Source organism: Wolffia australiana, chromosome 3 (assembly GCF_029677425.1).
Source record: "Wolffia australiana isolate 7733 chromosome 3, ASM2967742v1".
NCBI classification, from domain to species: Eukaryota; Viridiplantae; Streptophyta; class Magnoliopsida; order Alismatales; family Araceae; genus Wolffia; species Wolffia australiana.
Window position 1 is genome coordinate 20,466,495 of NC_135837.1, and position 25,854 is coordinate 20,492,348.

The 25,854-nt window shown below is 41.9% G+C and overlaps 4 protein-coding genes across 8 annotated transcripts; 1 reads left to right on the plus strand and 3 right to left on the minus strand.

Moving 5' to 3' along the window:
* Nucleotides 1-327: 327 nt before the first annotated feature.
* On the minus strand, nt 328-6,089 carry LOC144701263 (NagB/RpiA/CoA transferase-like superfamily protein). Of its 4 annotated transcripts, none has more exons than XM_078573026.1 (8): nt 5,488-6,089; nt 5,209-5,346; nt 4,761-5,089; nt 3,556-4,300; nt 3,387-3,483; nt 3,110-3,164; nt 2,961-3,028; nt 328-496 (listed from the first exon to the last, which is right to left on the minus strand). In XM_078573026.1, the coding sequence occupies exons 1-7, from the start codon at nt 5,936-5,938 to the stop codon at nt 2,966-2,968; spliced, it is 1,878 nt and encodes a 625-aa protein (XP_078429152.1). In that variant the 5' UTR covers nt 5,939-6,089; the 3' UTR covers nt 328-496; nt 2,961-2,965. The 4 variants fall into 4 exon arrangements, with proteins under 4 accessions (XP_078429152.1, XP_078429150.1, XP_078429153.1 ...); XM_078573024.1 differs by lacking the exon at nt 328-496 and adding an exon at nt 535-717 and having other exon boundaries at nt 5,488-6,088; XM_078573027.1 differs by lacking the exon at nt 328-496 and adding an exon at nt 650-996.
* Nucleotides 6,090-11,258: 5,169 nt separating this feature from the next.
* On the minus strand, nt 11,259-12,252 carry LOC144701440 (uncharacterized). The gene is made up of 2 exons (XM_078573249.1): nt 11,575-12,252; nt 11,259-11,509 (listed from the first exon to the last, which is right to left on the minus strand). The coding sequence occupies exons 1-2, from the start codon at nt 12,250-12,252 to the stop codon at nt 11,270-11,272; spliced, it is 918 nt and encodes a 305-aa protein (XP_078429375.1). The 3' UTR covers nt 11,259-11,269.
* Nucleotides 12,253-13,242: 990 nt separating this feature from the next.
* On the plus strand, nt 13,243-16,656 carry LOC144701264 (SLH domain protein). Of its 2 annotated transcripts, none has more exons than XM_078573028.1 (11): nt 13,243-13,616; nt 13,686-13,772; nt 13,985-14,158; nt 14,268-14,350; nt 14,937-15,025; nt 15,103-15,206; nt 15,291-15,360; nt 15,461-15,536; nt 15,645-15,759; nt 15,831-16,362; nt 16,428-16,656. In XM_078573028.1, the coding sequence occupies exons 1-11, from the start codon at nt 13,349-13,351 to the stop codon at nt 16,531-16,533; spliced, it is 1,704 nt and encodes a 567-aa protein (XP_078429154.1). In that variant the 5' UTR covers nt 13,243-13,348; the 3' UTR covers nt 16,534-16,656. The 2 variants fall into 2 exon arrangements, with proteins under 2 accessions (XP_078429154.1, XP_078429155.1); XM_078573029.1 differs by having other exon boundaries at nt 14,274-14,350.
* On the minus strand, nt 16,607-22,128 carry LOC144701265 (cyclin-B1-2-like). Its single transcript, XM_078573031.1, has 4 exons — nt 21,922-22,128; nt 21,736-21,836; nt 17,469-17,566; nt 16,607-16,825 (listed from the first exon to the last, which is right to left on the minus strand). The coding sequence occupies exons 1-4, from the start codon at nt 22,048-22,050 to the stop codon at nt 16,728-16,730; spliced, it is 426 nt and encodes a 141-aa protein (XP_078429157.1). The 5' UTR covers nt 22,051-22,128; the 3' UTR covers nt 16,607-16,727.
* Between the last annotated feature and the right edge of the window lie 3,726 nt (nt 22,129-25,854).

A 25,854-nucleotide genomic window follows, 5' to 3' on the forward strand; every position in this document is an offset into this window, starting at 1 on the left:
AAAAACCTTTGGATTGACTCTAGTCCATTGTTAGTAATAAGTATTTTAAAGGTCGTGGAGCATTATAAGATGATCTATAGTGGAGACGTTTGATTAGTTGCCATGCATCCTGTCCCATTCATCCTAAATAGATATCCCAGGAGAAATAAAATGCATCTGTGTTATTGGAGAACCTTCGTGTTTGCTTACAACTCAATCATTTGTCGAGCTTGAGGAGGTTGTTTTCAAGCTTTTTTACTTTGCTTCTTTACTTTGACTTTGACTATAGAACGAACATTTCATTTATCCAATAAGTGAAGAACGCACCTATAGTCGTACACGCTCGTAAACTCACGCCTCAGAACTTTTGGTTCTTCAATAATGTTATCAAATAAATGTTATTCTTTTCTTTCTTTTACTTCGCGATGGATAATGTTTCATGCAGCGCCCCTTATGCTCCTAAGCGCCGTGATAGATGGGACAATCATCTTCAACATCCATGAGATGGGGCCTTGGTCTCCAGTGGGACCATTCAACCAGTTGTGGTCATTCAAGTAGCGACAATAAACAATTAAAACACATGAAGATGAATCCAAATAAATCACCAAGAAATTTAGTTGGAGGCGTTGAACAAAATGCACTGCCTACAAAAATGATGTACAAATGTGTCTGCAAAGATAAGGGGTTTTCCAATAGCAAATGAGGCAGTACAGTAACCAACACTGGGGGTTGTGCCGACTGCATAGTATTAAAATCATTATCAGCCAGAGAAGGCAAATTTTGGTGTATGGCAGAAAAGGCAGGTCTAGGGAGAGTCACCAACAAAACAAGGCAGGGATATTCATGTCAAGAAGGGAAGATCGAAGTATGCAAACCAGGACATGGATAGGGAGTGGGAAGATGATCCCATACGAGGATGCACAGAGATGTGATGGCACAAATCCCAAGGCACATCTATGACATGGTAGCATGGGAAAAATTCCAAGTGTTTTGAGAAACAACGGAGGGCCTCCAACCCTTATAAGGAAAAAGAGGTTGAACATAAGTTAAAAAAGCCATTCCTGTGGTGGAAGTTGTAGTCGTGTCATATAGATGTAACCTATCCGTGAAAATACAAATTGAGTTCATCAAAATATTTGCAAAATTAATCATATTATTAAATTTTAAAAATATGGCTTAACATTGAATAAAAGTAGAAACCATATGGAAGGACGGGTTGACTTTTCAAATTGGGTCGGATTTGGTGAAGACTTTTGGATTAGAGTGGAGGCAACATGAAGGAAAAGAATCAGTATATTGAATTGAAGGCCAATTGAATCGAGTCGAATTGAAATTGAAACACAATTGATCAAAGAAACGATGAATCAAAATTTGGGGAAAATTTGGTGAAATTTATTTGTAATTCAAATCATTAAACTTAGGTACCTAGGCTTAGATGAATAAATATCTTTCTTAATAATCGGACACTCCCGACAGAAGTGTTCAGATCAAAGAAGTGGAGTTCACATACAACTAACACTCTATATTTTTAATAATAGATTAATCATGCCAATAAAAAGATGGATGCCTGACGGAATAGACAGGAAATGAAATAGAAAAAAAAAGAGGGAGGGCTTCTATTTTTGGCCATTGGATCTCCCAGGCAGAGCAATCCAATGGCCAAGACTAACCACCTCTTACAATAAGAGAAGAGCAAGAGAGGAAAGGAGAAGGCCACAACCTTACAACAAGAGACAGGCCACAAAGAGAGACAGACAGAATGAGAGAGCAAGAGAACAAAGCGAGATAGACAGACAGACAGATAGGTAGAGCAAGAGAGAGCGATAGAACAAAGAGAGAAAGAGAGATATAGACAGACAGATAGGTAGAAAGAGCGAGAGAACAAAGAGAAATAGATAGACTGACAGATAGATAGAACGGGCAGGAGAAAGAGTGAGAGAACAAAGAGAGATAAATTGACAGACAGACAGATAGGTAGAGAACAAAGAGACAGAGATAGGCAGGCAGGCAGATAAATAGAGAGAGAGAGAGAGAACAGAGATAGAGAGAGATCGACAGACAGACAGACAAATAAGTAGAGTGAGAATGAGAGAACAAAGAGAGAGAGAGATAGATAGACAGATATAATGAGAGAGATAGGTAGACAGGCAGATAGGTAGAGAGAGAAAGAGAGAGAGAGAACAAAGAGAGAAAGAGAAAGGCAGATAGATAGATAGGTAGAGCGAGATAGAGAGAGAGAGAGAGAGCAAAGAGAGAAATAGAAAGACGAAGTGAGATAAAGGGAGGAATAGGCAGACAGGCAGATAGGTAGAGCGAGAAAGAAAAAGAGAAAGAGCAAGAGAACAAAGAGAGAGAGAGATAGGCAGACTGACAGATAGGTAGAGAGAGAGAGGCAGACAGGCATATCGGTAGAGAGAGTGAGAGAATACAAGGAGAGAGAGAGAGAGAGGCAGACAGGCAGATCGGTAGAGAGAGAGAAAGGCAGATAGACATGTAGAGCGAGATAGATAGACAGACAGACAGATATGTAGAGAGAGAGAGATAGGCAGACAGGCAGATAGAGAAAGTGAGATCATTATGAGAGAGATATACCGACAGATAGGTAGAGCTAGAGAGAGCAAGAGAGAGAGAGAGAGAACAAGAGAAAAAAAGAGAGATAGAGATAGACAGAGAGATAGAGCAAGAGAGAGAGACAGACGGAAGGAGAGAAAGGTACAGAGAGAGCCCTAAATTCCAACCCTTGCCAATATAGCAGCATTAACCAACCCCGGAATCTACCCTTGGGGCTATGGGTGAGATATTTAACTAAACCATGAAAGACAAGACCACCCTGAGAGGCGATGCCCAAAAAAAAGAAAGGCCCAATAAAAAAATTAACGGAGTCCAGGATATTATTAACGTGGGGCATAAAGGCAAAAATGAAAAGCCCATCAGGGTGGAAGCAAATACCCGAAAAAAAACAGGAAAGTTTTGCAACCAACCTCCTCTATATCCAAACATGTTCTCTTCGGTACTCTCTGATGATGACCGGAACACTCGTCGCCGGAACCTGCATCCGAAAGCATTCCGGTTATTTTGGTAATTTGCAAGGGTTTGAACTAAAATTTCTCGCAATGGCTGTATCATTTACCATGCCATAATCAGTGATAATCATCGAGATATAATCTGATGGCATAGTATCATACCTGTCAAACCAACAAAAGACTCTTGTAAATGATGGGAAGAGGAAAAAGTCTTATTCACAGGAAATCAGAGCGCATCTTTTGAATAAGAAAATGCATTGACAGTCTTTTATAGTAAAACCAAATTTCTTCAGATATTGGATAGTCGAAAGCTGAGGATTTAAACTGAAATCCCAACTAACTACAGTATACGAACCAAATTAAAAATTTTAGTTTAGAACATACGTCAGATTTAGAAGATGCAAGTTTTCATGCTCTGCCCATCGATCTAGATGATTCACTTCAGGTCTTCCAGGGACTTTAGATATCACCTCCGGGTCACCTGCGAACGGCCCATTTAAACAATAAACTTGAAAAATAATCCCACAAAAGACGAGAAACCCAGGATGATTACCAAGTTCATTGAAGCAAATTGAATCTAGCTGGACTCTTTCATGAAACTTGTAAGCCTCACAGCAAACGAGAACGGGCACACGGAATGCATGCGCAACCATCGCCACCGCTGCAGCCCCCACTCCTGAATATGCTGTTCCATTCGAAAGCACTGACGAAGCTCCAAGAAAAACACGAGTAGCTTCGTGCATAACATAAGAAATTGCATTAATATGAGTATAAGTGCAGCGAATGCCCTTCTTCACCAGCCTTCTTAGCAACGCCTGCCCTTCGAGCTTTGGCCTTGAATCCACTACCACAACACGGAAGTTCTTCCCCAGTTCATGAGCCTTTAGCAAAATCATTTCGACAACGCAGGAGCAGCCATAGACGAGTAGAACATCATTATCTCTAATTTTTGTTACTGCGTGGTTGACTATGACTTTGTCTGCCAGTATTATTTTTTCATGGATGAATCTGTCGATGTCAGCTTGAAGGCTGGACTTTGCCTCTGATTCTGACAAGGTTAAGGGTAACTTAGCGATCCTGTTCTTCAGGAACTTGATGGCGTTTCCCATGCTGATGGAAAGGGGTCGGCACTCGATCAAGAATGACACGTAACTGCCGATCTTGGCGGTTAAGTCTCGAACTAGCGTTTTCTCAGGTGGGGTGGAGTAGTCTGTGATTGCATCTCGGAATGCTAAGAGCATGGCCACACAGCGGCCGTTGCCCCCAGTAATATCTCCCGCCAGAAATTGGAGTCCAACCTAAAGTTTATTCCACAAGACGAGTTAATATTTACGATCAACTAAGGAAATGTTAAAAAAAAAGTAAAAAAGTTTTAACATTTAATTAGAGAAAAGAACAAGAAAATTGAAGTTCAAAATTAAGAATTATAATTTAATATTAAAATACAACTTAAAAAATAGTACCAATTAGCTTTAAAAAATAATATTATAAGTGAAATAGCTGCTGAAAAATGGGAAAGTAAACACCCCATTACTGGAAGTAAGCAAAAGAGAGAATGCCTCCAGCAGTCTTGCCTCTGCCAACTGGATGCAAAAGAAAAAAAGCCTTTTTATCCAGCTGAAACGACGGAATCGATTAAAAACAAGTTTGCTCGCTCAAGTGGAACCAATCGTCTTAGTAACTATGAATTTATTTTATGTTTTTCTAAGTACAGCCCACGAAACCAACGTTGATAGAGAGGAACCGAAGGGAAAGTACCTTATACACAGAAGGATGCATCGGGTCTAGCTGGAAGAATTTCGCTTCAAGATCAGGTAACTGAGTACCATGAACATACTGAGGCAAGTGTCGAAACAGCTCGACTATATTTCTAGCTTCTGACTGGTTTACAATCGCTCTCCTTTTCGCCTTTTCAACTCGATTCTTGTCATCAAACTGCAATCTAGGAGGAGGAACATCTTTCTTCCTGTCCTTCTCAGTAGCACGCTCAGGGACCTTCTTCTCTTGAACGCTAGGCGCTTGAATGTTCTCTTTTCTCTGTACAGTCGGCTTTCCCACTTTATTCTGCTCAGGCTTCCTTCCATCACCTATAACCAGAGATATATACTTAAGGGTGCATTGGGTATGAGCATTATCATTATTTTTTTACAGAAAATTAACAAGTATTTTCAAAGCTGCAGCACGAAAAGATAAGTGATTCAATTACCAGAAGCTTTAGCTGCAGCCTTAGCAGCACGCTGTTCCTCTTGAAGAGCACGCCTTTCAGCTTTCGATAATTTTTCCTTCGGTTTTACACCAGCCCCTCTTTCAAGCGAACCTTCCGGAACAGGACCCTTTCCTTTCTCTGAGAAGATAAACACAACCCAATTATTCAATTTCCCCCTAGAATCACACCATAAAGACCGTTCTTTGATGATAGAAATTGGGCAAAAAAGAAAACAAAAACACAACAAAAAAGATCGCAAAATGGAATTCAAGAACGTACCCGTTAATCCCGGCGGCATCTTCACCACGGATACAGTCGTCAAACTGCTCTTCGGCTGCAAATTACTAACACTAGAAGCAGCCCTTCCCCAGGAGACATCCTCCGAGTAATCCGCGCCGTCCATACGGCTAGACGGCGACGGCGAGGGAGACGACGCCAGCAACGACTCCACCGGATTATAACTCCCAACAGGGAAAACAGCTTGTTCTTCCCTTCTCAGCGGGGACGAAGAAGCCGGCACGGATACAGGGGCGGAGAGATGACGCGGCGGCGGAATCATCACCGGCGCGGGCGAGTTGCTTCCCGCAGACGAATCCGAGCGCGGCGGCGACGGCAGATCGCCCCCCTCGGCGGTGGAAATCGACTGCGCCGGCGCCGCGGCAGGCGCGAAGAAGCCTACTTGCCGGATCTTTGGATCGATCACCGTCCTGTTCGCGCGGCGAGGATCCATGAACTGCAAGAATCAAAACACAGAGATCGAGCTCGATCTCTACTGCGATTCAGGAGGATCGAGAAATCTCTGATCGCGCAGCTCCTCCATCTGCGAGCTCCGTGGGAAGAATCTAGGGTTCCTGCTCCGGAGACTTGTAGAAGACGATCCCTTCCTCTCACCGTGGGCTTATCTTGCCTTTTTTTTTCGTTTAAGTCCTGCTTTCTGACGACTTATTTCGTTTAAACCCTGTGCTTGTAGTATTAATGTAAAAGATTTGTTTCAATAAGCTATGTACTTATGGTTAGTGTTGATAATATGGTTTTTATCATTTAATTCCTGCTTTTAGAAGTCGTATTTCTTTTTAAACCTTGTGCTTGGAGTTATTAACGTATAATATTTTTTCATTTCAACCCAGTATTTATTAATGTCGATGGACTGGTTTTTTCTCATTTAACTCCTGCTTTTAGATGTCTTGTTTCATTTAAACCTGTGCTTGGAGTTATTCGTGTATAAGATTTATTTCATTTCAACTCTGTACTTCTAGTGTAGGTAGACTGGTTTTTTTTCATTTAAGTCCTACTTTTAAAAGTATTATTTCGTTTAAACCCTGTGCTTGGAGTTATTAATGTATAAGATTTGTTTCATTAAGCTATGTACTTATAGTTAGTGTTGATACTATGGTTTTATCATTTAATTCTTGCTTTTAAAAGTGGTATTTCTTTTAAATCCTGTGCTTGGAGTTATTAATGTATACTATTTTTTATTTCAACCCTGTACTTTTAGTTATTAATGATAGACTGGTTTTTTCTCGTTTAAGTCCTGCTTTCGGAAGTTTGTTTCATTTAAACCTGCGCTTGGAGTTATTCATGTATAAGATTTATTTCATTTCAACTCTGTACTTTTAGTTAGTGTAGGTATACTGGTTTCAAGTCCTACTTTTAAATGTATTATTTCACTTAAACCCTGTGCCTGGAGTTATTAATGTAGAAGAGTTGTTTCATTACTGCAATGTACTTATAGTTAGGGTTGATACTATGGCTTTTTATCATTTGATTCCTGCTTTTAGAAGTCGTATTTCTTTTGAACCCTGTGCTTGGAGTTATTAATGTATACTATTTTTCATTTCAACCCTGTACTTTTAGTTATTAATGTAGATGGACTGGTGTTTTCTCGTTTAAGTCCTGCTTTTAGATGTCTTGTTTCATTTAAACCTGTGTTTGGAGTTATAACTATATAAGATTTATTTAATTTCAACTCTGTACTTGTAGTTAGTTTGGGTAGACTGGTTTTTATCATTTAAGTCCTGCTTTTAGAAGTCGCGTTTCATTTAAACCTGTGCTTGGAGTTATTCATGTATAAGATTTATTTCATTTCAACTCTCTACTTGTAGTAGTGTAGGTAGACTGGTTTTTGATCATTTAAGTCCTACTTTTAAAAGTATTATTTCATTTAAACCCTGTGCCTGGAGTTATTAATGTAGAAGATTTATTCCCCTTCAACTCTGTATATTTAGTTATAAATGTCGATAGACTGGCTTTTTCGTCATTTATGTCCTAAATTTAGAAGTCTCATTTAAACCCTGTATGTGGAGTTATTAATGTGCAAGATGTATTTCATTTCAACTCTGTACTTATAGTTATGTAGGTAGACTGGTTTTTTAATCGTTTCTTAAAGTTAATGTAAGTCCTGCTTTTACAAGTCTTGTTTCATTCAAACCCTGTGCTTGCAGTTATTGATGTGGAAGATTTATTTCATTTGAACACTGCACTTATACTTAATTTGGATAACTGGTAATTTCATTTAAATACCGTGCTTGTAGTTATTATTGACTGGTTTTTTATCATCTAAGCCCTGCTTTTGGAAGTCTTATTTCATTTAAACCTTGTGCTTGGAGTTATTAATGTATAATATTTGTTTCATTTCAACCTTGCACTTATCGTTAATGTATATGACTGGTTTTTTATCATTTAAGTCCTGCTTTCAGAGGTCTTGCTTCATTTAAACCCTACACATGGATTTATTAATGTAGGAGATTTATTTAATTTGAACCATGTACGTGTAGTTATTAATGTAGAATAGACTGGCTTTTTACTATCTAAGTCCTTCTTTTGGAAGTCTTATTTCATTTAAACCCTGTGCTTGGAGTTATTAATGTATAATATTTGTTTCATTTCAACCCTGCACTTATAGTTAATGTATATGACTGGTTTTTTATCATTTAAGTCCTGCTTTCAGAGGTCTTGCTTCATTTAAACCCTATACATGGAATTATTAATGTAGAAGATTTATTTCAATTGAACCATGTACTTGTAGTTATTAATGTAGATAGACTGGCTTTTTACCATCTTAGTCCTGCTTTTGGAAGTCTTATTTCATTTAAATCAGGTGCTCGGAGTTATTAATGTAGAATTATTTCAACTCTGTACTTATACTTAATGTAGATAGACTGTCTTTTTTACCATTAAAGTCCTACTTTTAGATGTCTTATTTCATTTAAACTATGTGCTTGGAGTTATTAATGTGGAATTTTTAAACCTAAAATGATAAATCCATTTTTTGGTATTTTTAAGTATTTTTAGAGATTTTGAGAACGACGTTTTCTGAAAGAAAACAATACAATTTTTCCTGAACTGTTAGACCTTATATTTATAAATATACGATCTTTCTAGGTCTAAAGAAGTATTTATTGACCTTCATACCACGTGTTGTAATTTAATTTGTCGAACGACAAGCAGCCAGCGATTATGTTTAGTGATTTGGCGTTAGCCAATCATTTAACACAAACCATTATGACATTGTGATTAGTGATGCCATAATGGGCGGGCAGAGGGGCCTCTTGTGCGTTGGGGCTTCAGCGCTCCGCCGCTAGTCGCGCCAGCGGAGGTCCTCTCACGTGCTATGGACCAAAACTATGATATCTAGAGTTCCAGATATCAGTTTGACACGTGTGAGTAGGCATTGGAAAGCTTAAGACGTTGGCTATCTGCCTAAGGATATCCAAGAAGCTTAAGAAAATTCTAGGAGGATATAGGATGAGAAGAAGCACGTAACCTTTTTGTCACACCCCAAAGGGCCCAAGGTTGTTTCTTCAGCTCCCTACCAACTGGCTTCAAGATCCAGGACGCTCCCAGAAGACTACTTGCATCTTCAGAATGAAGGTGGACCCAGGAACAAGCTCAAACAGAATGAAAGTGAACAAAACAATTCTTAATTCTTGGATGCCCTCAAGGAGGGTGAGGGGGCCCTTTTATAGGGGTACATGTGTTTGTTCCAACCATTCCTGGTTGTTGGATCATGGATGAACGTCCAGGATTGAGTTCTTGAGGCCTCAATCCAGGTGATCAGACCCCAACCAATCAGATTCAAATTGGTTAGAGTTAGTTACATCTAACTCTAACCCATTTGAACGGAAAAGAACAAGTTGGTTAGAGTTAGTTATAACTCATCCCTAGCCCTTGGATTTGAGCTGGAATGGATGGATGGATGGATGGTTTCCACCTCATGAATCCTGGGCTGGATCTCAACCCTGGGCTCTCCTCCAAACAGGATCTGCCAGCTGGAGTCATCCTCATGTGTCTTGATTATCCTGGAAGTCTCCAAGGACCTTCTAGAAGGTTTTCTTCAAGTTCCTCCACGACAAGCCTATTGGTTGAGTCTGCTCTACTGATTAGCATGCTTCTTTTTCTTCATAGCTCCTTTTGACTTGAAATTTTTTCCCAAGCCTCAAGACTCTTGTATTGACTTCCCCATAAAATTTTGTAACTTTATGACCACCGAAAGTCAAACTTTGACCTGAAAAGTCAACACACTAAGGAAATTGTTAGATTCATATCCTACTTGACTCATTGAGTCTAGTGGGGCTTGGAAATATCCCTCAAATCCTCTTAAACATAAATCCCAAAATGTGTAACTTGGTATAATACATGTCATAGCATTGATGGAAATCTCAATTGACTAGAAAATGCTAGCTTTTTAATCAATGGAAAAATGTAAGGCATGATCTCATTACTATGCAAAATAAGAAATTTTGGCATTGTTGAACTTAAGTTTAGGAGATTAAAGATGAATAATGCATGAAAATGACTACCCTTTTTTGAGTTTATCACTGGGTTTCTTGTGATCAGTTGATCCATCTTCTCTGACATCTACCTATTCTGATCTACGACGACGGGTTGTCACTAGAAGCTTGGGGAGCACAATCTACAGGTCCATTTCTTCCTGTATTTTCTCAGTATTATTATCTCTTTCAGTGCCGATCACCGACTGTTCTTTTGTCCCGAGTGAACTTAACTGTGTTAGAATTCACCATCATTCGTGTGTTAAGTAAATTATCTCCCACTACGTCATCCCCTCGAGTCGATCATGTGGATCATTGGGAACTTGATCACGACAAAACCCGTCACACGTCGTCCAATTGAGCTGCGTCTTGGGTCATCCGATGACTAACGTCCTTCTCGTTATTATTTTCTTAAACCATATACATTCTTCCACGTCATTAACTTCTCATTTACTGCTTATCCCCTCGACGTAACACGAAGTGGCTATTACGACCGTCGTGCTACATCACTTTTTCTATTGGCTTGAGTACATCTTTTTGCTTTGACTTTTCCTGCGTAAAATTTTAAGCTGATGTGCATCATACATTCTTGGAACTTGGAATATATGGATCATCACTTTGTGCATCGAAGGTTAAAACATTATTAAATTTTGGATGGTCAATAAGTGAGGATGGTAGATCCACAATCGCAACAAGGTCCAACAAAAGTGCTTTTGCTTCTTCGGGAGATATGCCTAAATACTTCGCAGTCTTTGTCTAATAGCCTGAGATAGGTTTCACATCATCAGGAGGCTTTAAGTCATTGTATTCCTTGATATGCCATGCTTTTAGGTACTTCCATAACTTTGATGTGCTCCCCGTCTTATCCTTGGTCACTATTCTATTTGTTCTTTCACAAAATTTTCGTTTGTAGATACCATCACTATTTTTATACAGGGTTAATAGCACGAAATGTCCCAAACTTTTTCAAAAATCTGAGATATATCCCAAACTATTTTTTTGGCACGGTATATCCCAAACTCTCTAAGTAGACTCCGACATATCCCGGTTATGATGTGGAATCCATCGTGGCTGCCAGGTGGATTTCCGGCCAGATTTTGACCTGGGCGGAATCCACTTGGTAGGCACGATGGATTCCACGTCATAACCAGGATTAACCCTTTTCTCTCTCTATCCTCGATCAAAGCTAGTTGAGAGAGAGAGTGAGCGAGAGAGCGAGAGAGAGGCGTTCTAGAGAGAGAGAGAGAGATGTTATAGAGAGAGAGACGTTCTAGAGAGAGAGAGGCGTTGCACTAGACTATAGTCCTCCCCAGCCGGAAACCGGGAAAAATGGTAAACCCGACGGCGGCGGCGCTGCCGCCCTCGACGACGCTCTGCATGTAAACCTCGGAGAAGCGCGTTCCGGGGCGCACCTGAAACACGTGTCGCTCCACCGGCGAGTCGGTGGAGAAGAAAAGCTGGTGCAGAAGCCAGACCCGCCGTGCCGCCTCCGCGAACAGGCGGTCGAACCGGGACTCGGCGCCGAGGAAGGCCTCCATCGAGGGATGAACAAGAGCGCGGTACTTGGTCCGAGTCAACTCGGCCACGTCAGCGCCACCGTGGCCCAATCCAAAGTCAGGGAGGTGGAAGCCGGAGAAGAGGACTCTGGCCACGAACGATTCAAAGGCGAATCCCCGGTACTCGACGCGATGGCGCCCGCCGCCGCCGCCACATCCCACCCCGCCGCCGCCATCTCCTCCGCCGTCGCCGCCGCCAAGGCCCGGACCGCCTTCCCGGCACGGTGGAGCGCCGCCAAGGAGCCGCCATGGCTCTCTACGTCGCTAAGCTGCGCCTTCAGCTGTAGAATCTGTGCGTCCTTTTGCCCGAGCTCAGACTCGAGCTTCTTGGAAGTGATCTCGAAGGTCTTGACAAGGCTCCGCTGCTCCTGCAACTCCGCCGCCGCCTTGCTGCTGTGAAGGGGAAGCTTCTTGAGATGGGCTTGCTTCAGTTGAGAGAGCCGTTGAAGATGGGAGACTATGGCTCGGTCGCACGACTGTACGTTGTCGGCGTCGAACGGCGACTGGGTGACCTGCAGCTGAGTGTACTCCTCCTTCACGGTGGCGACGGCGGTGAAGACCTCTGCCGAGAGCGTTGCTTCTTCGTCTTCGTCGACGGCGGGGCGAGAATATTCCGGCGGCTTCGGCTTGCTTCTAACCAGCCCCGCTCGCCTGAAAAGCGCGATCTTGCTGATGGCTTGCATCATCCTAGAGCGGTCGGACTTCGCCAGCGTCGCCATGTCTGTCCCCCGGTAGAGCTTCATTCACTGAACGCCTCTCTCTCTCTCTAGAATGTCTCTCTCTCTAGAACACCTCTCTCTCTCTCTCGCTCTCTCTCTCTCAACTAGGTTTGATCGAGGGTAGAGAGAGAAAAGGGTTAATCCCGGTTATGACGTGGAATCCATCGTGCCTGCCAGGTGGATTCCGCCCAGGTCAAAATCTGGCTGGAAATCCACCTGGGAGCCACGATGGATTCCACATCATAACCGGGATATGTTGGAGTCTACTTAGAGAGTTTGGGATATGCCATGCCAAAAAAATAGTTTGGGATACATCTCAGATTTTTGAAAAAGTTTGGGACATTTCGTGCTATTAACCCTTTTATATAGTACTATTTTTACTGCAAGACAGGCGATGACTTTTGACGATGAGAAGTCGGGGAGTCATCCATTATCTCTAAATCAGTTCTTGCATAAAGAGTACAAAAACAAAACCAAGATGAGATGAAGATAAGATGAATAAAAGAAGAATAAAAGGAAGAAAAGAAGTAACGAAGATCATAAGAGAAGAAATGTCAAAGAGGAATACAACAAAGAAGAGAAGAACACAAAAATGAATAGTAAAAAGAATAAGAAAAAGATAAGAGCAAAGAAAGGTGAAAAGAAGAAGAGAAGAAAAAAATAAGAAAAGAAAACGAAAATAAGAACGAACGAAAAGAAAAACAGGTGGCAGACGAAAAAAATATTAAAAAATAATTAACATAAACCGGTACTTGTACTGGTCCGGTCTGACCTTCAGGTGGGATCCGGACCGACCGGCCGGTCCCCCTGGAAATGGTGGACCGCCGGTCCGGTTCGGTCCGGTCCGACCGTACCCCGGTCCAAAAATGTCAAAGCCTAGTTACGATATCAGGACGAAAAAATCTCCAAAAGAGGACGAGATCCGTCCTGAACTCGTCACATCCAGGACTGTTGTGCAGACGTGCACTATAAAATCCCAGCCGCGGCGTTAAGCAGGGGTTTGGAGACTGTGAATTGGGGGTGAGCAGGGCGCTGCTCTGGCCAAGGACGAGAATGGCGGACTAGGAGCGCGATCGGGAGCTCAGAATCGAAGGAAATGGCGAGCAGCGCTTCTTCTTCTCCGGCTTTCACCTCTGGTAATGGATTTTGCTTTCGTCGAAGGCTCTGGTACCGGAAAATGGCGTTTTTCCGGTGTTCTAGCCGTGGCTTGGCTGCTCAGACGCGGATGAAGTGGCAGCTGTCCGCGGGAGAAGGCCGCACAATTGAGTATAGCTCTTGGGTGAGAGAAGATGATTCTGTGGATGTATTCGGAGGTTGGATTGTCGCGACCGGTGAAGAAGAGAAGAAGAAGCTAGGTTTTCCTTGTAAGTAGATTTGTGCTGGAATTTGTTCTAGCTTTTCTGTGTATTGATGATGAATGCCTTTTCACTCAGATCTCGGAAGGTTTCTGTATTTTTGCGTGGGGACCTCCGCCGCTCTGATCTTAGCTGCCTTGTTTCATCTTTCTCTTTCGAGAAAAGGTAAATTATGATCTCTTCTTGTTCTTGTTGCAGTTGTCGTGCAGATTTTTATGGAAAGAATGTATTCTTTATGGAATTGGGAAATTTGTGACAGATGCAATCGTTGTAGAGCAGATTGATCTCTTGATGATATTCTGAAAACACATCTCGTACCAATTTTCTCGAATTCATGAGAAACATGGCATTGGTTTTAAATTTTATGGCTGTTGCAGGTTTCAAGTTCCATTTCGATGTGCGATTACCCATAGCAATGGAGCCCGTAATCTCTTTGGGGTCAAAGATATCCTCTCAAGCGGAAAGCGAGAGCAAGTCCGCGAGTATTCCAGAGGAGAAGCCTGTAACCAGAGACGATGCCATTCCGTCGCCAACTTGGGTTGAAAAATCTGGTAATTTTGACTTGGTTTCTACTTCAATTTTCATATTTTTAGATTAAATGTCTTAATGTTTTTGAAGTATTTGTTTTTTATGGTTTGGGGGTTATATTTTGATTCATAGCATCAGGTAAAAAGAGACAGATTGTATCTGTGGAAGCTGACTCTACACAAAAACAAGCGTTATTGGTGTTTAACAAGCTTAAGGTTAGCTGCCCCTCATTGATATTAATATTTAAGTTGAATTCTCATGGACAAAATGCAATTGAACGCTGTCTAATATTGTTTAATTCTTGAACTCAATCTATAAGTTAAAAAAATTGACAAGATGGCGATAATGTTGTTATGAAAAAATATAACACCAATCTATTTCGATTTCATAGATGGTGATAGTGTTAGCGTTTGGATCAACGATATTCTAAAGACATTGCTTTAAAAAGAAGTTGAAGTATTAAAGAAATGAAGTATGAAAGCCTGGAAAATGAAGTTGGATTGAAGAAGTTCTAGTTAAAGTATGAAAGTGAAGTTAATAGAATCTTTTAGTTCATATATTGAAAAACTAGAAAACGAAGACATTACGGTTTCAGTTTCCATATGACGGCCCATCTTATGAACGAACCGCTTACGGTACAATCTATAATGAGAGAGAAATATGCTAAGCTATCACACATCTTACAGTTGATTTTCCATGATCTCAGGGAAATTTGCAACAAATTTATCATGATTATCTTGCTGCTTCAATATATTAGTCCTATTTTTTTCTTTATTTTTGCTTCCTCAATGAATTTAATAGATCATTGAAGATGGTGTAGTGCTGGATGAGCTCTGCACCAGGAGGGAATTTGCCAGGTGGCTAGTGAAAGCCAATTCCCTGTTAGAAAGGTGGTATTCTGATCAGGGGCCTTAATCAAACATTAGCTTAATCAAACTTTGAATTTCACCGCCGTTCCTTTTTTCAGGAACCCGAGGTATAAAATCGTTCCGCCAGAATTAACAGGCGGTTCTTATAAGCCAGCATTTAATGACGTTTACAATGATGACCCCGATTTCGTATTTATCCAAGGTACCTAATGTTGATTTTTAACCTTCATAAGATTTTTGTTCTAACTCGAGGTAAATGTCCTGCAATGTTGGATGACAAAAAAAGGTCTCGCTGAAGCTGGGATTATCGCAAGCAAACTTTCGGACTATGAAACATGTCTTTTTTCCCCTGAAAGGTAATTCATCTTCCGTAAATCCTAAACTTGAAGACACAGCAATCACAATCTTGCATGGATCATGGATTTTATGCGACAAATTTCATGAACCTGGCTTAAGTTTCCTGACTCGGTTGGACCTCATCAACTGGCGAGCCCAGCTAGAGCACTTGCCCAGTCCAGATAACGACGGCAAGGTGCGGAAGCAAGTGATTAAGCTTGCGATTAACCCATCTCTATGACAGTAATTAAACCGTTATCTTCGAATTTCCATGCCTCTAATCTTTGTCTCGTTTACAGTCCAGATGTTAAGGAAGAACCCCAACTTCATTGACATTGATTCTACGGTAACAGACGCATCGCCAGCGTTGCTCAGAGACCTTCTCTCCGGCGATCAGAGCATCTTTAGAACTGTCTTCGGTACGAAGATCAATCATTCTCGTTCCAATCTAATCTTAATTAACTGGGTACTGATTATTCAAAAAGTGCAGGAAACAGCCACCGCCTCGATCCCCACAAGCCGGTGACTAAAGCTCAAGCCGTGGTGGCCCTTGCTAGCGGCAGAGTCGCGGCAGAGGTTGAGACCGAGCTGTTACGGCGGGACATGGAAGAGGCGGCCCGGCGTACACAGACGGAGGAAATCCGACAACTAATCATCTCTGGAGGAGAAATGTTCAACCCGTGGGCCGAAAAAGTCAATGAACAGAGAGCCCGCAGACAGAAATTTCATGAAGACTATCAGTCAACGTTGACCTTCATAGGAGAGGAGAAGGATGCCTTCAATAGTCAACTGACTCGCCACATCAGAGAGCAGGCGGCGCTGGACTGTCAGAATCAGCTCCTGGCCCAGCTCAGGGAAGAGGTTGACCAGCTGACATGTCGGCTCGCGGAGGAAGGAGCTAGTCTTCTGTCGGAGAGGGAGGCGCTGGCGGCGAAGGCGATTGCATCGCGCCGTCACGCAGACGAAGTTGCCGAGGCCAAGTCGGTGCTCGAAGTCGAGCGAGAGGCACTCAGGATTCTCAGGTTCTGAATTCTATTTTCTTTTTTTTTCCAGTCAGTTTCTCTAATTATGATTATTTTCATGGCAGGCGTTGGGTTGAAGAGGAGGCGGTCAAGAACCAGATGAGGGCGAGAGTGCTGGAAGCTGCGGCGCAGAGGTGGAGGTGGCTGGGGGAGGATCCTAAGTTAAAATGATTGAAGAGCTTGGTTGTGGGCAGATAATTGGGGAAAATGTTCTTATTTTTTCCCCAATTCTTATTTGGGTGAATTTTTCATTGAAACAAAATAAGGGTTTAATTGAGATTTTTCTTCCCAAAACAGAGTTCGACTAAGTTTAAACCATAGTACAATATTCGAGAATATTAGCTGAGCAAACCTGGAATGGCCAATCAGAAGCTGGGATGAACTGGGCCTTTGGACAGACCCAGTCGAATTTCCATGCCATGATGCATGTCTACAGGCCTAACACTGTCAGAATCGCGCGGATCTGCCAAGAAAAAATTAGAAAGAAATTAGCTAAAGTAGCAAGTAGGGAACGTCAGCCGTCATCCGTCATGTTACGCGTCACTGTCGCGGTGACGAAATTAGAGGCCCGTGACGGTGAAGGTGACGGATGATGAACTGGGCGTGACGGTGATGCGACAATGACGGCGGGCCTCGGAGGAGTGACATGACGGGACGGCCATCGCGGATGACAGCCATGACAGATTTTGAAAAATGACCAAAAAAGCTTAAAAATTGTTAGATTTAAGCTTTTCGACGACCGAGATTTCGCCATGTGGTGTCACTACCTCAGTTTCTTGGCATTTTGCAAAAAAGTCCCTGCATTAATTCACACGCGCAAAAGGATGCCGTCCAAAGATAATTGAAGATATGCTCCTCTAATTCTCTCCTCCGCATGGTTATTTTTCCCGTCACACGTGACAGGGACGCCGTCTGGTGACGGGGACGCCGCAAACCATGACGGTGACGTGAACGTGACGGATTTTTCCAAAACTTTTGTCACGTCACCGTCAATCATGGATCGCCATCCGTCCTGTCACATCCGGGGCATCACATCCCGGGCGTGCCGTTCCCTAGTAGCAAGAAAGTTTGAACTTGGAGAAAAATAGGACAGATGATTGTACTACCGCCGAGATAGTCCTCAAAACCAAAGTCATCAATTGCGCCGGAGACGACGTCCAAGCCCAACATGGACGAGGGGATCGCACCAGGAGGCCTCTGGAATCTGCAACGAGAAAGAGTAGTTGTTATTTAGAATCTCCGATAATCTTCAAGAACCTATTAGAACATCTGAGAATCTTCAAGAATCTTGGTGAATCTTTGAGAATTTAGAATCTCTGGTCGCAAAACTAACCCTATAAAAATGGGGGGCGACCATGTGAGAAAGGATAGAATTTCGTTTATTTCCTCCAAGCCTAGGCCGAGGGTACTCTAGCGTAAGTGCCGCCAGGGGTGTTCTATTCGACAACTATAACATTTCACCGAAAAACAACTTAAATGTATATTTAATAGCATCAGGTTGATCATCATTCTCGGCTGATCTTCCCTATTTGAGAATCGTCTAGATTCTAGTATTTGAGAATCTAGAATCAAATGTAACCCTATAAAAATGGGGGGAGACCATGTGAGAAAGAACAGAAGTTCATCTATTTCCTCGAAACCTAGCTCGTGAGTAACTCTAGCATAAGTGCAGTGAGGGGGACCATGTGAGAAAGGATAGAATTTCGTTTATTTCCTCCAAGCCTAGGCCGAGGGTACTCTAGCGTAAGTGCCGCCAGGGTGTTCTATTACAACTATAACATTTCACCGAAAAACAACTTAAATGTATATTTAATAGCATCAGGTTGATCATCATTCTCGGCTGATCTTCCCTATTTGAGAATCGTCTAGATTCTAGTATTTGAGAATCTAGAATCAAATGTAACCCTATAAAAATGGGGGGAGACCATGTGAGAAAGAACAGAAGTTCATCTATTTCCTCGAAACCTAGCTCGTGAGTAACTCTAGCATAAGTGCAGTGAGGGGGACCATGTGAGAAAGGATAGAATTTCGTTTATTTCCTCCAAGCCTAGGCCGAGGGTACTCTAGCGTAAGTGCCGCCAGGTGTTCTATTCGACAACTATAACATTTCACCGAAAAACAACTTAAATGTATATTTAATAGCATCAGGTTGATCATCATTCTCGGCTGATCTTCCCTATTTGAGAATCGTCTAGATTCTAGTATTTGAGAATCTAGAATCAAATGTAACCCTATAAAAATGGGGGGAGACCATGTGAGAAAGAACAGAAGTTCATCTATTTCCTCGAAACCTAGCTCGTGAGTAACTCTAGCATAAGTGCAGTGAGGGGGACCATGTGAGAAAGGATAGAATTTCGTTTATTTCCTCCAAGCCTAGGCCGAGGGTACTCTAGCGTAAGTGCCGCCAGGGGTGTTCTATTCGACAACTATAACATTTCACGAAAAACAACTTAAATGTATATTTAATAGCATCAGGTTGATCATCATTCTCGGCTGATCTTCCCTATTTGAGAATCGTCTAGATTCTAGTATTTGAGAATCTAGAATCAAATGTAACCCTATAAAAATGGGAGACCATGTGAGAAAGAACAGAAGTTCATCTATTTCCTCGAAACCTAGCTCGTGAGTAACTCTAGCATAAGTGCAGTGAGGGGGACCATGTGAGAAAGGATAGAATTTCGTTTATTTCCTCCAAGCCTAGGCCGAGGGTACTCTAGCGTAAGTGCCGCCAGGGTGTTCTATTCGACAACTATAACATTTCACCGAAAAACAACTTAAATGTATATTTAATAGCATCAGGTTGATCATCATTCTCGGCTGATCTTCCCTATTTGAGAATCGTCTAGATTCTAGTATTTGAGAATCTAGAATCAAATGTAACCCTATAAAAATGGGGGGAGACCATGTGAGAAAGAACAGAAGTTCATCTATTTCCTCGAAACCTAGCTCGTGAGTAACTCTAGCATAAGTGCAGTGAGGGGGACCATGTGAGAAAGGATAGAATTTCGTTTATTTCCTCCAAGCCTAGGCCGAGGGTACTCTAGCGTAAGTGCCGCCAGGGTGTTCTATTCGACAACTATAACATTTCACCGAAAAACAACTTAAATGTATATTTAATAGCATCAGGTTGATCATCATTCTCGGCTGATCTTCCCTATTTGAGAATCGTCTAGATTCTAGTATTTGAGAATCTAGAATCAAATGTAACCCTATAAAAATGGGAGACCATGTGAGAAAGAACAGAAGTTCATCTATTTCCTCGAAACCTAGCTCGTGAGTAACTCTAGCATAAGTGCAGTGAGGGGGACCATGTGAGAAAGGATAGAATTTCGTTTATTTCCTCCAAGCCTAGGCCGAGGGTACTCTAGCGTAAGTGCCGCCAGGGGTGTTCTATTCGACAACTATAACATTTCACCGAAAAACAACTTAAATGTATATTTAATAGCATCAGGTTGATCATCATTCTCGGCTGATCTTCCCTATTTGAGAATCGTCTAGATTCTAGTATTTGAGAATCTAGAATCAAATGTAACCCTATAAAAATGGGGGGAGACCATGTGAGAAAGAACAGAAGTTCATCTATTTCCTCGAAACCTAGCTCGTGAGTAACTCTAGCATAAGTGCAGTGAGGGGGACCATGTGAGAAAGGATAGAATTTCGTTTATTTCCTCCAAGCCTAGGCCGAGGGTACTCTAGCGTAAGTGCCGCCAGGGGTGTTCTATTCGACAACTATAACATTTCACCGAAAAACAACTTAAATGTATATTTAATAGCATCAGGTTGATCATCATTCTCGGCTGATCTTCCCTATTTGAGAATCGTCTAGATTCTAGTATTTGAGAATCTAGAATCAAATGTAACCCTATAAAAATGGGGGGAGACCATGTGAGAAAGAACAGAAGTTCATCTATTTCCTCGAAACCTAGCTCGTGAGTAACTCTAGCATAAGTGCAGTGAGGGGGACCATGTGAGAAAGGATAGAATTTCGTTTATTTCCTCCAAGCCTAGGCCGAGGGTACTCTAGCGTAAGTGCCGCCAGGGGTGTTCTATTCGACAACTATAACATTTCACCGAAAAACAACTTAAATGTATATTTAATAGCATCAGGTTGATCATCATTCTCGGCTGATCTTCCCTATTTGAGAATCGTCTAGATTCTAGTATTTGAGAATCTAGAATCAAATGTAACCCTATAAAAATGGGGGGAGACCATGTGAGAAAGAACAGAAGTTCATCTATTTCCTCGAAACCTAGCTCGTGAGTAACTCTAGCATAAGTGCAGTGAGGGGGACCATGTGAGAAAGGATAGAATTTCGTTTATTTCCTCCAAGCCTAGGCCGAGGGTACTCTAGCGTAAGTGCCGCCAGGGGTGTTCTATTCGACAACTATAACATTTCACCGAAAAACAACTTAAATGTATATTTAATAGCATCAGGTTGATCATCATTCTCGGCTGATCTTCCCTATTTGAGAATCGTCTAGATTCTAGTATTTGAGAATCTAGAATCAAATGTAACCCTATAAAAATGGGGGGAGACCATGTGAGAAAGAACAGAAGTTCATCTATTTCCTCGAAACCTAGCTCGTGAGTAACTCTAGCATAAGTGCAGTGAGGGAGATTGTAGCCGACATGGAGATCTATCACTGGATAACAGTGACACTTGACCGGACAACAAGTTAAATGTATATATAATAACATCAGTTTGATCACCGGTCTCTGGTGACGTTCCTTATTTAAGAAAAAAACAACTTAAATGTACAGTTGATGGAATGAGTTTTCAGTAGACGTAGAAATAGATTGTAACAAATATGATCTAAGAATTAGCAACAAGATCCTGGAAAAATGTGTTGTTCAAAGTGTGAGTAATCTACTTGGATCAAATCAAATTATTACGTATGTGTGATCGGTAATTGATATCATTTACAAAGTATCACTGCCAAAAAAAATCATATTAGAAAATCTATTTTTTCAATTGGTTCAATATCTCAAATTTTAATCCTTAAACGTGAATTTATTCAAAAAAATCCTAATACATGAAATACTAATTAAAATTGAAATTAAGTCTCAAAGGATTGGTGGCTCTTCTTAAATCATGCTAAAATGCAATATTAAAAACTTGATACATTTTCTATGATATTAAACACTGCTTGAAAAACTTAATCGCCTTCTCAAGGTCACATAATAGAATCCACGAAATGCCAAGAAAATCCATTCTACCAAAATTGAGTTCGGCCCAGAAAACGTCTTCAACCAAGAGCCAAATAAAAAAGCTATAGAGTCTTCAAGTTCAGGGTGAAATCCGAGAACAAAGCAAATTTTTTAAAAAAAAAACACTTCGCGGAAAGAGAAAAATCTGCAATTCAACTCAATACCTCGAAAAGATTTGCCGGTCGAGATCCATCTTCAACGGAAAGGCTGATCCATAAATGTTCGCCATGGCCATCCGCTTCATGTTCTCGTGCATCTTCTTCGTCTAAGAAATTAAAAATTCCGCCAGTTAGGAAAGAAAAAATGGAAAAAAAAACACATTACAAAGAAGAAAAAAAACGAAAGATTACCGATTCCATCAGCGGTTGAAGAGGGTGGACAGCCATGATCTCGCTCTTGACGCCGTTCAATCCGAAACGGAGAGCGTCATTCTGGATACCAGCTACATCGTTCTGGATGCTACTCTGAGACATCTCCATGGCTTCGCGCTTGCTTCTTCTGCCCTCGTTAGTCGACTGTCTTCTTCCTCTTCCGCCTAGCCTTCCTTTCCAAGGCAACCGAGAGACTATATATACAGCCACAAAAAATATAAAATATAACTGAAAAGCCATTAAGTAAACATCAGGAGCTTAAAATGTCCGTCTCATTCCCAAGGGGTTTATATGAAACATTGTATCTGAATCAAAACCATATTGATAAATTTTGTTAATTGTTTTTCAGATTTAAGAGAATTTGATCCCTTAGGATACTCCCTTATCAGATTAATGTAAGTCATTGTAAGGTATTCACTAGACACTTGAAGGCTTTATAATATATTACCGCATCAAAAAGTTTACTGAAAATTTTAAAGTATTAACTCATTAAGGAAGACTATAAGTAATGTTGTAATGTTAAAAACTCAACAAGTAATACAGTCAAGTTGTCAAGTCATTTACATTATAAGTAAATTGGTAAGAGTTTTTAGAGGCACAATGTTATGGTATCATATTTTAACTCGTTAAGTAATACCAAATAGTTGTAATGCCATTAACTCGTGATGTAAAAAAAGTGTCCAGACTTCAGACATATTTACTTGATCCTTGGCATGTTAAATATCCACTTTCCTGTCTATGAACCCCATTGATGATCCATCGATATCATTTCATTTTTCAATTGTATCGGGGGGGGGGGGGGAAACAAATTTAAGGAGAGAAGGAAAAAGAAGTATGGTACTTGAAGAATTTTGTCCACAGTGAATTTCACTAAAGGCTTTCTTCTATTCATTTTTTACCATATTTTTTCACAAAATCCCTAGAAGTTAAGTATATATTCCAATGTCCAAAAGACCATTTGCATGTGATCCTCTAGGTCCATGTATTAGTCTACTCAATAAATCAAGCACCCAATAACCTTTATTAGCCAACAATGAACCAAGAATAAGGGTTAAATATATCTTCTAAGGCTTTTGGATTACACAACATGTCTATAATCTTCTTTACAAACATAGAGCGAGTAAGGGCCGAATCCAAAGGGAACAAGTATTAACTAAGGGGAATTTTAGCTTTAATTTCTATTTTTTGTTTTTTAATATTTATTTCAGGAATTTGACCTAAATTAATTAGACCAAACTGGTCAACAACAATTAAAAATGATTATCCAATAATTTTTATAATTAACCTAATTTATAAATAATTACTAATATAAGTGTAAGATTGTAATATCAATGTTTAGTATAAAATACTAATTAGTACTCAATGAATAACTTGGCTTAGCACCTCGGTAGCATCAAGTCATGGCTTACACTGATGGATGTGAGTGGAGAATGGATGAAAGAGATATCGCAGTTGATTAGGATGGAGATAATGTGAATACATGTCGAGAAGCGATGAAGCGAGGGAGAGTGATAATGAGTTTACCATCGCTGGTGAATTAGAGATGGAAATGGATACACACCAATGAGAAACATAGTAAGAGGTGGCATGGATGATGATAAAAAAGCTAGGCTATCGATGATAATAACCTCTGAAAAATGATGAAGACATGAGTTAAAAAAGATGAAGATCACACTAACTTCGTCGTCAAATGTCCAGCCGGTCAATTGTTGCTTTTCATTCATGTGTCTTGATCTAAATATCACTCCTTCAATGCATTGCTCTTGGTGTATGCGAACGGTTCCCAACAACATTTTGAATGAATAAATCAATTTGCTAATGCTAATTAGGGAAAAATTCAAAGGGTGTTTGATGCAGGATGACTAGGACTAACACGGGTAGGATAGACTAACTCAACTAAGGATGGATAAAACAGACCAGAAATCAATATGATCAAGTTCGAACATTTAAAGTCGGAGAAAATATTAATGGTGTAGCCCCTTTCATCGATCGAGGAGGAGAGGACTGTCTTACAACCACCATAGTGAAAACAAAGCTCTAGATCCAATATCTCGAACGATCGATTAGGAGAGGACGCACACCTACTAAGTTCAACAACGGTAGAAAATCACACGAGAAAACACTGGAGGAAATAATGTAGAAAGCCAAAGGGGGAAGAGTGGACCTTTAGCACCACCGTAGTGTGATCAAGCGATGCAGAAAGTCGTCAACACGTTGTTGGCGGGAGCAAGTGACGTGCGCTTCGACATGGTGGAAGTGAATCCAACTGGGCAGTCAATTGGCGAGGGGGTCAAGGGGGGAATCGTCCCCTTGCGGGTTTTGGGCCAACACCCCTAAACCTAAACGATAGGGGCGATGAGTGTTGGCTACGCAAGCGGCCGCGAGGCCAGGTGGCTAAACACGACGGCCGTGTGGGGGGGTGGCTATGCATGACGACTGCATGAGGCAGGTGGCTGCGTGCGGCGACTCTGGGCTGTGTGGCTTCATGTGGCGATTACGTGAGGCAAATGGCTCCGCGCGACAGCTACGGGCTGCGCGACTGTACACGCTGGTTGCGTGGGCAGGCAATTGTGCGAAATGATGATGACGCAGGTGGTTGCGCGCAGCAGGAGACGGTGTAGGAGATTGCGCGCGGCAGGCAACTGCGGCGGTGCATTGAAGACACTTGGGCATGGGGAGGCTTGTGATCAGACCAGGGCATAGGTGATGGAGTGCGCCCAAGGGTCATCAACAAAACATCATCGGAGCCGACATCAGCATCACAACCAGTCCATGTCCAGCCCGATCAGCACGCCAAAGCGTCCGTGAAGACGCCCGGGTTTAAATACCTTGGGTAGAGCCGACCGCGTTCATATCTTCTTATTTTCCATTATCTTCTTATCGTTTTAATTTCGTATCATTTTAATCTTTTAGTTCCTTTAATTTATGTTGTAAAATGGAGCCTCTTATTGGGCCCCATAGTTGGACTCCTTGCAAGGGGTCCCATCATGGCCCTATATAAGGCCATGATGAGACCCATGTTCATTTCAGATCTGGAATTTTTTTGGCAGTTATTGTTTAGAAATCCAGGTTTCACCGGGAGAGGAAGAAGGAGAGGAAGAAGAAGGAGAAGAAGAAGAGTGGGAAAGAGAAGGGAGAAGGAAGAGGGTGGAGGATAAGGGAGAGCACCAGGGAAAGAAGAGGAAGTTCAGAGTGTCATCCTCGCGTCATCCCGCTCGATCTACCCCCCACTACTCTCCCGTGCGCACGCCTTCACTGGAGGATTGACGTCGAGCCGCTGCACCGTGCATTCTTCGTCACCGAATCGGTTCCTGAACCAGATCGCACCCTCAGGACTTGCACCGTCTAGTCCCCTAGTCGCGCGTTGACTCGCACCGGACCACAACCTGTGGCCACGTGCAGTGCAACACTCCCATTCTTCGACTAGGGTGCACGATGCGTGCAGTGCAACGATTCTTCGTCGCCGAATCGGCCTTTCGCACGCGACATCCTGTTCCACGACCAGTCTATGACAGACTATGATCATCCACTACAGTTCTGCCGCGTGACGACCGTCGATGTCGATCCTCGTTCGGCTGTGACTATGACTCCCACTCGGCTGTGAGACGGTTCTGCAGTAGTCTTCGACGTCCCCCTCTGAGCAGTGCAACCAGTCTACGGTGGATATCCCTTTGTGCATTGTCGCGTCCGTGGAATCGCGGACCTCCTGCTCTTGAACGCCACTAGGACTTACTCCTGTCCCACCATACGTGATCTGGAGTTGTCCAACTGATTCCTTGCAGCACTAAAGTCCCCATTCACGGATGAACGACAGTGCTGTGGTGGAGTTTGCCACGTGACAAACTGCTGATCGCTGTGAGCTGAGCCGCTGATGCTCTTCTCATCTATGCAACTAATCTGCACGAACGTTAT